The following is a 12,724-nucleotide window of genomic DNA, read 5'->3' as shown; positions in this document are numbered from 1 at the left end:
TGATTTGCTTTTTTTATATATATAGATACGATAAAATAAGATAAGACAGCCTTTATTTGTCCCACATTGGTGAAATGTTAGTATAGCTACACAAAGTACAAGAACAGCATGAATGAAAAAATATGCAATAAAAAAATCAAGATAAACATAAACCTTAAATCATTACATTGTCGATTACAACTACTGATTATAGCTGGAATAATAACTGCATTTAACAGTAATTGTATTCATTAGAAAGCATGTTAGGAAAGCTCATTTTAAATTGGCAAATCCAGCCTTTTTTTAACGATGAAAACGATGAGATGACCACATAAAAACTGCACCTCTTCCACTTCTCCTCCTGTTCCCTCCTTGGCAATGATAGCCATTTGCTTTTAATTTAATTCCCCCCTCCAGATTATTGATACAGGAGCCCGCACTCACTTAATTCAGCCATTCATTTCCATTTTTATGCACCGCAGCAGCCCTCTGACGGGCCTTTGTAATGATATTTTTTGCATCAGAGCCAAATGCGACATCACAGCCGCACGTCTCTTCAAAGGGACTCGGAGGTTGTGAGACTCTCCTTAAATAGAACCAGGCTTCAAAATGACGAATAAAGCATTTTCTGAAACGTGTTTACACTGAAAGACTCTTAAATGATGATTGATTTGAAAGACCGCGGCGTAAAGTAAACTTGATGGGACCCTTGCATCAAGTAACAGCGTGTTTGAGGTCTTTTGCTCTAATGGGATGTGGTCAGAGGCGGGAGGAATATCACCTACGAAACACCATCAAAATCATTGCAAGGAAGAAAGGTTTTGGAAAACTGACTCATTTTGACAGTTAAAAATTCATTTGAAATCAAAAAGCTGCATTTTAGTCTCAGTGGTGATGGGCGATATGCCAAAAAATGTATTGCATTGAAGTAACTAACAATTATTTTGGTAATTAATTAAGTCTAGCGATTATTCTTTTGCTTAATTGATTAATTCGACACAACAGTGAATATCAGAATTTTACTCAATTTTACCCAGATAAAGCTGAATTTAATCCATTTGAGGACATCCAGATGGAGAATATTTTCAGTGTTGGAGTCTGTGTATAGACCAGTTAATGATTATTAGATTGCTTAATTAGTTGACAGCTATTTCTATGATTAGTTGCGATTAATCGATTAACTTGGAGATAATTGAACATTGACACGGTTGCTAATTACTACGTTACCAATTTTTTTTTTACCAAGCTACTAAATAGTTTGTCAATTAATAATAGGCTCAGTCATTTTTTTTAATTTTTATTACTGCAATTTTCTTGGAGTCAGATCATGATTTAGATTTTATCATTATGCATTTACACTTGGTAAATTCACACTGGCTTCCTTCAAGAGTTCACGCTACTGTGCAGTGATTGGTTGAATCCACCTGTCACTCAAACAGAGGCAGATCAATAGGAGGTAAGAGGTTTAACAAGGAGCAGCATTAAAAAGAAAAGAGGTGAATTTTGATGTGGAGTTGGGGTGGGCGTAAAACATCAGTGGACTGTAAAATTAACCAAGAAAAGTGCAGAAATATCAAATTGTACTTTTATTTGTTTGTTTTTTTGTTGTTAAGAAGCTTATTTTTCCGCGTTTTAAAATCATATTTGTCACAGACGATATACTCAATATTCAACTATATCAATATATTGTTTCAATATATCGTCCACCTTTAATTCATCAATAAAAGGGTCTATTGTTCAGATAATGATAAGATGTTTATCGTCATATTGCCCGGCCCTTTTGATGCAAGGTCAATCTTCCATGCAACGTATTTGATTTTATCTTGCAACTGAAAACATCCAACAGTGTGAGCATTTTTTGCACATTTCAGATTAATTTCACAATCCATTCTCCTTTATCCAAAACTAAGACATTTACACCGCATTTTTTTGCCAAACACATGTTCCAAAAGCCTAAAAGTTCTTCATTTATTTTTGTGAGAATGGCTGACCCATTGCTCAGATGGGACGTGGTTTGATGACAGAGGACAGCATGTGTGTGTGAGGAGCAGCATCTTACTGTCATCTCCAGCGGCTGAGAGGATTACAAGAGGACAGCTGAGCCTGACTTTGTTGTCACTCATTCTAGTCCTGAGAGACGGACAGTTACAAAAGGTTATGTCGACAATGGGCTTCTAGCGCAGGGAATACAATGTCACAGAATAATAAGATGATCTTTTTAATTTGTATTCTATAATGCAAGTACGGTCTGATATGGTTGCTAGATGTTCAGATATAAAGATATATCTATCTATCTATCTATTTATCTATCTATTTATTCTAGATCAGTACAAAACTGGGCTCAAACCAGGGCTAAACCAGGACATAATAATAAGAATGTAAGTAAATCACAGATAACATGGCTATTTCCAGATACTAGAATGTGATGATGGGAGTCATATTGATTATGTGGCATTTTCTCAAGAAACCTACCAAGGGAAAATGCACAAATGTCAAACCTGACTATTTATACAGTATTATGTTAGAAACAATGTCCATTATTTACCAGAAATTTAGCATGCAAACAACTACAAACTACCTGCCACTCATCTCAAGTTAGTGACGCGCTGCATTTTAATATCAAAGTTGTTGTGGTGTCATCTGTAAGACAAAGTCAATATCTCTCTTTTTATTTATTTTTTACAATCCCAATGACAATACTCTGACCATTATGTCTTGGCAATCATCGGAAATGAGCTAAAATGTTCCTGTAAATGTTCAAGTACTGCAAAAAATGCAAAAATATCACTTTATACCCGTCTGGAAGCAACTGTATGATCGTATTCCTTTACTCTTATTTGCTGCCTTTTATTGATTAAAAATTAAAAAATTCTCCTTCTTTTTTGTAGTTTTTCCTAGTCGAGAAGGAGGGTCTAAGTACTCTGGTGCAGTTATGTATTTGCTTCATTCCTGTGGTTAATCTACTTCTCTTTTATCTATCTCTTTATCCATAAACTGTATCTTTCAGCTTTGCTCAAAACATTGATGGAAACGGTCCTATCTTTAGCACCGCTTTTTATAATTCACCTACGTCTTGCCCTATCACTCGAGCGTAGTGGTGGCAGACTGCCCCACATGACCTAGTTGCTGGACTCAAGACTCAAGATTAGACCACACTGCAACAACATGGTTTGTGGGTCTAATCAAACAGCGACTGATCTTTCTTACGATAAAACAATCAACGGAACCAAAACAGTGTGAGCAATGCATGCTGGGAAAAAGAACAACAACAAAAATCCCCTGACCTTGGCCAAACTCAGTGTGACCCGACGCTTCAGCCAAAGTAATGAGGAGTAAATGACGACATAAGGATTAAGATAGTGACAGATGTAGCTCAACAGACACTGTGCTGTACTATGCCTGACACAGAGACAAACAAGAAATCACAAATTAGGTCTGAATGATTTGTGATGATAGGGATTTGTAGGATAAACACACTGATTAGATACTGTTTTTTATAGAAAGCTCAGTGATAGGGCTGCTGGATGAATTGTTATCAGATTTGAATGGTCGTTATTACCAAATTTCAGTAACAATTATTCAGGCGATTTAGAAAAATATCTTTGTGGTAGAAGAAGGACGTTAACGGCTAAACTGACACAATTAATAGCTCACGTCCTGAAAATAGTTGCAATGTCCAAATTAGACTTAGGGGCCTGAGGTTTTTTTAAAACTACAAGACAGATTATTACATAAACAGATAAAAACCTGAAGAAAACAGAGGGAAAACGTGTCTGACATGTATATCCACTACTAGACTGTGCCATCAGAGGAAAACCTACACAAAATATTTCCTATAAGGGTGAACCTGATCAAAGATTATTGTGTAATCTTTGGGGGTAATTAACATGCATAGAAATATGAGGAACAATACTTGGAATACTTGTCAGAACAATTAAAAGATGCTTTGAGGTAACTTGGTTTAACTCAAGCAGAATTAATTTCAGGACACACTAACAAACAATATTTTTTTCCCATTTTAAAAGCTGCGTTCTGTCTACTCATGCTGCTATTTTTTCATGTCATATTATGTTGAAATAAAGCATTACACTCACATTACATTACGTTCCATTATATTATTTTAAAGGTGCATTACGTAGCTTTATTTAGTCTGGATTGTTCCTCGGTATTAAACATATCAGACTCCATGTACAAGCCGGTGACACCATAATACTTACTCGCTCAAGGTATTTATGAGCAATAAAAACACCTAATAATAATTTAAAGTAATTTAATAAATGCATGATCGATAGTTAAAGTTAAAGTTGAAAAAGGAAAAACAGCAATACAGGGATCTCTTTAGGTATTTCAACAAGAATGAAGTAGAATATGTCTTATGTATCTCTACAGACTCGTCCAGTACATCTGCATTCTAAAGGCTGGTGCTGTTCATGTGTTAGCTGTAATGCATTTTCAATGAGAGAGTTAGCGTTAGCCTCCAAACATCACAAGCTACGAAAACCCAGGGCTGATTTGGCGACTGATACAAGTGAATAAGACCAGAGCCTCGTTAGACAGTTACTGTGTGTAAAAGAGAGAAGCTTATGGTAGTTAATTGACGTAGTAATTAAAAGGTCACCAGACGTCGTCATTTACCCCGGACGGTTCCACTTTAGAGCCCTGTGTCCAATGTCCCAGCAGATGTTTTATACAAGACATGGCCCAGTGGTCTTGGATTTTGACCACTTTGAGACCCCAACAGTACAGTGGGCGATATATTTGTTTATTTAGACAAAATAGAGGAAATCTGGCTTTAGAATAATCAGAACAAAAAATACACTCTCTAAGCCTCTTAGATTATAAACTGACTAACAAGTAAGCCGTGAAAGAGGTGTGAATGAGATGTGCATGGGCCGAGTGCATAAAAAAATACTTAATTACTCGCACTTTTTACAATTTTATTATTACCCCCCTCCCAAATTATGAAAATCTGGTCACCCTAAGCGATTAGAGCCGAAATTAGCATTAAACGTTATGATGGACAATGCAGCCAGAACATAGTAGACTACAACAACTGAATGTTTTATTTCATCAAGTAGCATAAATCCTACTTTAATAAGTGAATTTCAGAAATTGGAGCTGGATGTTGCGTTGGCTCCTAACACTCGTTGTGAAATATACAACATATAAATAACAATCATATGCCTGCGCTGCCAGCAAACATCAATATTTATGTTGTTGTTTTGTTGCCACATTAAAATGAATGAGATAAAACCTTTATATTAGTGACAGGCTGTTTTCACAACTACTGTATTACAAACATGTGATTCCTGGAGGAGTCTATATGATTTACAAATGAGAAATGACATTTCCAGAGGACTCACATGGAACAGCGCGGAGGTAGAGGTTCTCTCTGATCACCTGCTGGAGCTGACTGTCCACGGAGCCCGGCGTGAAGCACTTACTCAGAAACAACCTGAGATCTTTACAGAACAAGGAGCCTGGAAACGAGAAAACAAAACACTAACATGAGAAACACATGAATAATGATGCAGTGCCACCATATTCTCAAAGGAAATCACTGAGATACACACACTCTTTCACATCACACGTGATAAGAGATGTTTATCACATGCAAACTGAGAGAGAAACACACAGAAAGGCCTCTCCTGCCATCGTGACGCAAGCAACGAGAAGCAATGCCTAGCAACATCTTTTTTTCTTACTTACTTCCATCTAAGCAAAACCTAAACCTAAAATTACCTCAAGATGAACCCATCCAAAGACTATTGTGCTGTGCTCCATGGGGAATTAACTTAAAGGATTTGTGTGCATATGTTTACACATAAGAGCAACAAATCTGTGATCCCAATCATCTTCTACCTACAAGCAAGACAAGTCAGAAGAATGAACAGCAATGCAGAGCGATACCTACAGATTGTGGAGGAAATAAACTGGCTTTTTGTGCTTGGCTTGAAAGGATACGTCTTTTCTTTTGGATATTGTACATTGAATACATTTTAACCAGATAAAAGGTGTTAAAAAAGCTTCAGATGTTTTGACTTCCATCCAAAGCTTTTTATACAATGGACAAATTAGAGATTCTAGAAGACTTTTTGATGTAGAGATTTAGAGATACAGGTCAACTGAGAATCAATTCTTACAACGACCTGATCAACAGGCAGTAGCACGAGATAAATTAAATATATATTAATTGAAATCACAACTGTTTAGTCTTTCTTTGACATTTTTATTTCATAATGACATTGTCTTTGTTAGAAAACATTGTTCGACATCTGTTTTAGAGTTTAGAGTTTTGAACCATTAAAGATTTTAGTTGTCAAAAAGTTGCGATTATTCCAAAATTATCATTGCAGCTGTAAATTATTCTTCAGGAATCACCACCACTGCCAATTGCCTTCATGCATATAGTATCTCATGCATGCATAAGGAGAGGATGACGTTAACTACAGCAGACACAACAGTTGATACGGCGAGCAGAAGGAGGCAGATCCGATGCGGGGTCTCCGTTTCCTCCCTGTGATCTCTTAATATCATTTCAGGAGCTGTGTGGCTGATGACAGGTCACTCGCTGTTATAGATGGGCCCAGAGCCGCTCCAGCATGTCACCCTGACAGACGACCACTCAGCCGGTGCTTCCCCTGCCGACTGCCCCCCGCCACGTGCCCCCCTGCCCCCGGTCTGCTCCTCCGTGTCCCGATACGCTGCGGTATGAAAGCACGTCAGTGGCAGAGCTTTATCACGGGAGGCAGGCCCTGTATCGCTGGCCCCATATGGCTGCTGTCTATAAGATGGAATAAATAGAAGAATTGGTCGGTCTGTGGGGAACAATGGCTTTTGTTCATTCTGTTACAAAGCAGATGCTATTTTATGCATTATTTGTATCAACATTTGAAGTATTTTTAAAATGCACAAGCCAGATGTGTAAGAAATTAGAAACACATATTAAATGTACCGACGTCAACCTATTTCCTGTCAATGTATTTTGCTTGTATCTGTAGATTTGAATGACCTTGTTATTACACATTAAGGCCGAAGTCGACTAAAGACATTCTTGGTCGACTAAAGACATTCTTGGTCGACTAAAGACATGCCCTGTGCATCAGTTAGTCGACTGAAAAGGACACTGCGTGACACTGACAAAAGATCTCAAATGTATTAGAATCTCCCAAAAAGCAACTCCCGGTATATTTACGGAAGTAAGGAACAGCATATTCTTAAGCGAAAAGGCAGATTAAACTGACCGGTCACTCCAAACTTCCAGCTAACTCACTCCATGCTTTCTCCTTTCCAGGGTCCAGATACATTTTTCTAATCTTATTTTGAAAAATGAGCCGCGTTTTGGGTTCATTGTATGGTCCATGGCATGCGTGTTTTATGAAGGCTGGGGATTTAATGACGAAATTATGTCTAGTGTTGAAATGTTGGTCAGAAATATAATTCGGTTCAACTAACACTGTAGACGTTATTTTGGACGAATAGCCGAGAAGAGAAAGTCTGTAGTGAGTTATTTTGAGATGTGAGTTTATTCTGCCTTTTTACCGACAAATACTAGTGGTTTTCCTAATAAATATTTGTAATCGTGTGATCTGCTGTAATCTTGTGGTTTTGTCAGGGCAGTTTGGGTACACAAGGTCAAATCATAGATATACTTGATAGGTTTGAGAGCTTTTGCCCGTGCCACGCCCTTTTCTATTCAACAAATCGAGCAAGAATGTCTTCAGTCGACCACAGCCTTAGCTTCAACATCTGTGACTTTGATAAAAACACGAGAACACTAAAAGGTAGGGCACACCTTAAACGACCTGACCACCATGTTACCGACCGCTCTGCATCTCTCTGTGGAGCGGATTTGGCTTGCATCGGCACGAGGAGGAGACCTGTAGTGGCGGTGTGAGCGAGAGGACGTGTGCTGCAGCAACCTGGTGCGTGCGCTCATCCATCACTGTCCAGGGTCCACGCAGCCAGGCCTGTCCGAGCGGGCACGGGCAGACTTCAGGAATGATAATACGTCTAACGGCGGGCGGAACGGGAGCAAAGGTCTCCATTTACACCCCTGTGGCCAAATCAGCTATAAATCTCGCGGGCAAGGCCGTCGGGTGCTGCGGCTAGGTGACACACGAGGGACATATTGCTCTGTTTGGAGTCAACGAATTAATCCGTTCCTCGCAGCCCTCGTGTTCTAAACATCAAGGACCCTGGGAGTGTGACAGACAACTACATCGTCAGCGCCACGTGTCGTTTGTCATCGCTGGTTTTGACCTCGTAGCCACGTATTGACAGTTCGCCTTGACACGTGTGGACTAATTGACCAAAACCCATCAACAGAACAAGCGCACAGTTCATAACCAAACGGGAATGTTGTCCAGTGAGATAAAGAGAGCTTTGAAAATATACTTGCGATTAGATTTGAGTTTCATGTTTAGATAAGTGTGATTATTCATAAAACAATATGCGTAATGTGGCCATTTTAGATGCACTCGTTTCAATAAAATCTTTACTCCATAAAAGTACAGTCTTTAATAATAATAATGCTTAAGACTTGTACATTGCTCTTCATGACACTCAAAGATGCTACACAGTTCGGGACAAACAAAAACACAAATAAAAACAAGAAGAGGTAGTACGTGAAAAATAAGTTATTTTGAACAGCTTTATGTCATATTAACTTTACTTTATCCTCAAGTTTGATGTCATTAAACTGGTCACGTACTGGAGGAATGGTCGTTTATTACCAAGCAGGTTTTTACACAATACAAGCAGATGTTTCGTTGTTTGCAGATGTCATTCTGTTACTTGAATAATTGCAGCCATTGAGATTTGCAAACCGTGACCCCCTCAATCTGTGATTTTGATTTGTTTGTGATGAATCTTGCAGCCTTAGCGAGGTTTAGTGTGTGAACACGATCTCGGCTGATGGCGGCGGCAGACTGTTTGGGTGTCGTCTGATGAGGCAAGTGCAATGGTGTGCAACAAGTTAAAGTGTCTGAGGCGGGAGGCAGGGAATTAAAATTGAATGTGTTTTCTCAGGCAATGTGCACTGAATAAATAAAGCGACAGGAAGTATGCAAGAGTTCCCTCACACATTTTCAGAGGGTAAAGGTGTGATCTGCAAGTAACAATTCAGTTGATTTTATAAAAAGCAAGAATGGAGATTTCAGCAGATGATTAGCACAAATAAACAAGTAAACATGTTACTGTGCATGGTTGTTTTAATTTTTATTACAAATGAACTAGCCATCTTCATCCTGAGCAAACAAACTCGCTGACCTGCCATCTACCTATTCTTTCTGTTAATATTATTTGTTAACTGTGTTGTATGTGTGTTGTATGTCAATAATTGTATCTGTGGAAACAAACTTCCCCCTAGAACAATGAAGTCGTATCATATCCATAAATGTACACCATCTGACTTATTTATGCCGCTTTTCGTTTACAATTTCTTCCTGAAACAGGGCCGTTCCACATTGTCAATGACCAATCTCATCAGATCTCAGAGCTAAGCGTGGTTGGGCCTGGTTAGCAAACTTGGGTGGGAAAACCAGGGGCTGCAGTGTGGCAGAAGGGGCTGTAGTGCAAACTGTTGTACTGAATGTCCTTAAAGTGCAACACAGTTTATTTATTAACATGCACTGTCTCAACCAAATATATCATAGTAGCTTGTTCAGTTCCTCTGGTATTGGGTAGTTCACATTTTTAAGGAAATATTTTACTTTTTAATTATTAGATCCACAAACTCACTATGTTAATATTGTGGCTCATTCTTTGTCCTCTGCATTTGGCCCAAACTTCAATAGGGCAGAGCATCACCCAAACATCCATCTCAAGATCTTCAGCTAGGTTTGGTCAGGAGGCCTAACATTAGGACTAGGACTGCCTAGGACTAGGATTAGGCATAGCATTAGCCTTCTGGATACGTTTTAGGTTAAAACCAGAGAAAACAGCCCCAGAGACAGGGAGAACATGCAAACGCAGACAGGCCCACATTACGAGCCTCAACATATCCATTCACATTCTCTGGCTTTAATAGTGAAACGAGTCCATACCTGGCGGGACCGTCTTGATCCGTACGGGATGCGGGCAGGAGTTGAGCACGCCTCGAACATCTCCCAGCGTCATCCCAAGCACAGGTGTCCCTCCAATCTCCAAAATGATATCTCTCACTGTCAGGCCTCCTCCCGGGGCCGAGGTGACGAAGGGGAACTCTCCATAGTCCGCTCCACCGCCCACCGAAATCCCCAGCTCCCCGGACGTGCCCAGCAGAGGGACGAAGCTATCCTGCACTTTGGACCGCCAGTGCTGCTTCTTTGTCGCCGTTTTAGACATGGCGAACGAACTGTAAGGAGAAACAGGAAGTGTGCAGGGAGAGAACAGAAGGTGTGAGACGAGTGAATGTGTCAATTAGGAAAGGTAGCTCAAGAAAAAAAACGATGCTGTGACTTTATCTGAGAAATGTGTCAGGTTTTTGTTAACCTTTGGCAGTTGGATCGGGTCTGGTTGTGAGGGAGGCGGGGGGGTTCACTGCTTTGGCAACCGAGATGTGTAAAAGTCATGAATTATTCCAGCTCTAAAGGTTAGACTACTTCAGCACTATACCAGGGAGCTGCTTGTGTTTTATGCAAACAAGGTGCCGACAACCTGGGTGCTCAAGGCTGACGCTGTGTTTTCATGTAAACAGGCAACCAACCGAAATGAACATTCCCACACATTTACAGTCACAGGGAAAGAAAATGAAAAAAAAATTGAGTTTGAGTCAGATGAAGACACGGTTCACTGAAAGCGCACACCTTTTGACAGGCAAAAAAAACAAAGAACCCGGAGCTGTGTGGTAGTTAGAAAGCATTGGTAAAGCTACAGTGATGCATGTTGCTTTTAGCCAGACATCAATTTTATAGATCCACCTGCAAGACAATGAACAATTATTCTATTGTTTTTCGAAGGCAGGACAGATGATTCAATTGTCTGTGCTCCGGTAGCGTGTATGTATAAGCAAGACAAGCAGCTCTGTCTTAGTTAGGGGAGACAGACTGTGTAAATCATGTTCGTTTGGGGAATGGCACAATTTCAAATGTTAATGTTATGAGTATTGTGAGAAGGAACGTAATTATTTGGTTATTGGCACCAAATGGCAGTGAAATCCTTCATTCATTGTCATTCACAGGACTAATTTATTACCATTTCTTTAGTATGTGATCAGTTTTATTAAATCAGACTTTCTGAATCATAAAGTTAAGTACATTTTTCTTGTTGTATGATTGTGTTGTGAACTGAATAATCAAAAAAAAAAAGAAGAATCTCACAATTGTTGTTTTGGATGAATGCAAACTTAGAATATTGAGTATATTGTCTATAATGAAAACTAATAAAAATGACCTAAAAAAGAGACAGAACCCAAAAAAGGGTATAAAGTGATTTATCTGCACTTTGTGGTTAATTTTATAATCCATTAAAGTTTTGTGCAAGAGTTGAATCTACAGGCACATTTGATCACATTCCTGATGCACTGTTAAATGTTGAATATTGTTATTGAGTTGATGAAAAAAACATTTGAGATATTCATTTTTGTCAATATCGCCCTGGCTGAGAAGCTTCACGTGCAGCTGCAGCCGAGAGTGTGGAGAGGCATGGCGCTGACACGGTGAAATTGGCTTTGATTTGTCAGTGATGTGACAGCAGAGATGTCCAGAGCGGCCGACACTGTTCCTCTGACATTATCAGACACACTGTCACCTTGACGCCGTTGGCACCACAGACATACAGTAAAAGTAGCAGAATCACAACTGCAGCATAGACCAAGAGGAGATGATATTACATTAGAAACATAACCATAAAGAATGAGTTTCAATTCAATTCATTTTTGTAACGCCCAAAATTACAACAGCAGTTGCCTCGAGGGGCGACAGTGGAAAATGTTCATAGGGACTTGGCAATGTCCCAGCTTCCCATGTCCTTAATGTCCCAGCATGCCCTGTTCTTAGATCTCCCTCTCGGCCAGGAAAAACGATTAAACCTCTTTGGGAAAAAGTGTAAACCTGGAGGAGTTCCACAGTGAAGGAGAGATCTGACTCCCTCAGACGGACAGGAGGACGTGAGATAGACAGTGGAGCTGGACCCACTCAGGAGGAGAACCAGTTCTTCAGGAGGAGAACCGGTTCTTCAGGAGGAGAACCAGTTCTTCAAGGTAGATGAAGAACTGTTTATGGGTCCACAGGTTATTGATGTGCCTGTTCCACTCCCCACGGGGAAGTGGGAGAAGAAGAATGGGTGGCCCTTGTTTAGTCCGGATCTAGTCCAGGTTAAGTTTCAGGTTTAGTCCTAGTTTTGTAGTGAAACAAAAGTTCAGTTCAAGTTTTTGTCTTATTATCACCTCTTTAATCAACTTTGACAACTTCCTTTTTAAACTATATCCTTAATGTTCTGGCTTCAAATTCACAATTGCGATATCAAGATGAGAAAATTCCACGTCTGGGACTACTTATGCAAATGTTAAACTACCAACCATATTACTGACTCATTTACATGGTATTAGAGTTTTGAAAAGTATCCAAAATCAGTTACTAATCAATATTAAAAGTAATTTCGAAACAAGATACTCATTTGAAAGTATTAAAAAGAAGATTTGAAAAGAAGAAGATTTGAACTTTTCTGGACAGTATTAGAGCAACGTTGAATGATCTAGTATTTATTGTTTAAAATGATCATCTATTGTCTATACATTTTTTTGTTCCAACATTCTTTTTTCTTT

The 12,724-nt window shown here is 39.3% G+C and overlaps 1 protein-coding gene across 7 annotated transcripts in view; it reads right to left on the bottom strand.

Moving 5' to 3' along the window:
* The window catches only part of magixb (MAGI family member, X-linked b), a 60,162-nt gene that overhangs the window by 33,262 nt on the left and 14,176 nt on the right, over positions 1-12,724 (bottom strand). For all 7 annotated transcript variants that reach the window (XM_072449032.1, XM_072449035.1, XM_072449033.1 and 4 more), the window contains exons 2-3: positions 10,026-10,315; positions 5,343-5,459 (exon numbers count right to left, since the gene is read on the bottom strand). In XM_072449032.1, the coding sequence (XP_072305133.1) occupies positions 5,343-5,459; positions 10,026-10,305 (397 nt within the window). In that variant the 5' untranslated portion in view covers positions 10,306-10,315. The remainder of the gene's footprint in view (positions 1-5,342; positions 5,460-10,025; positions 10,316-12,724) is intronic.

The sequence above is a fragment of the Eucyclogobius newberryi genome, unplaced genomic scaffold, assembly GCF_026437365.1.
Source record: "Eucyclogobius newberryi isolate DKJ021-1_F unplaced genomic scaffold, fEucNew1.0.hap1 SCAF_17, whole genome shotgun sequence".
NCBI classification, from domain to species: domain Eukaryota; kingdom Metazoa; phylum Chordata; class Actinopteri; order Gobiiformes; family Gobiidae; genus Eucyclogobius; species Eucyclogobius newberryi.
This window is presented reverse-complemented; position numbering and strand designations above follow the sequence as displayed.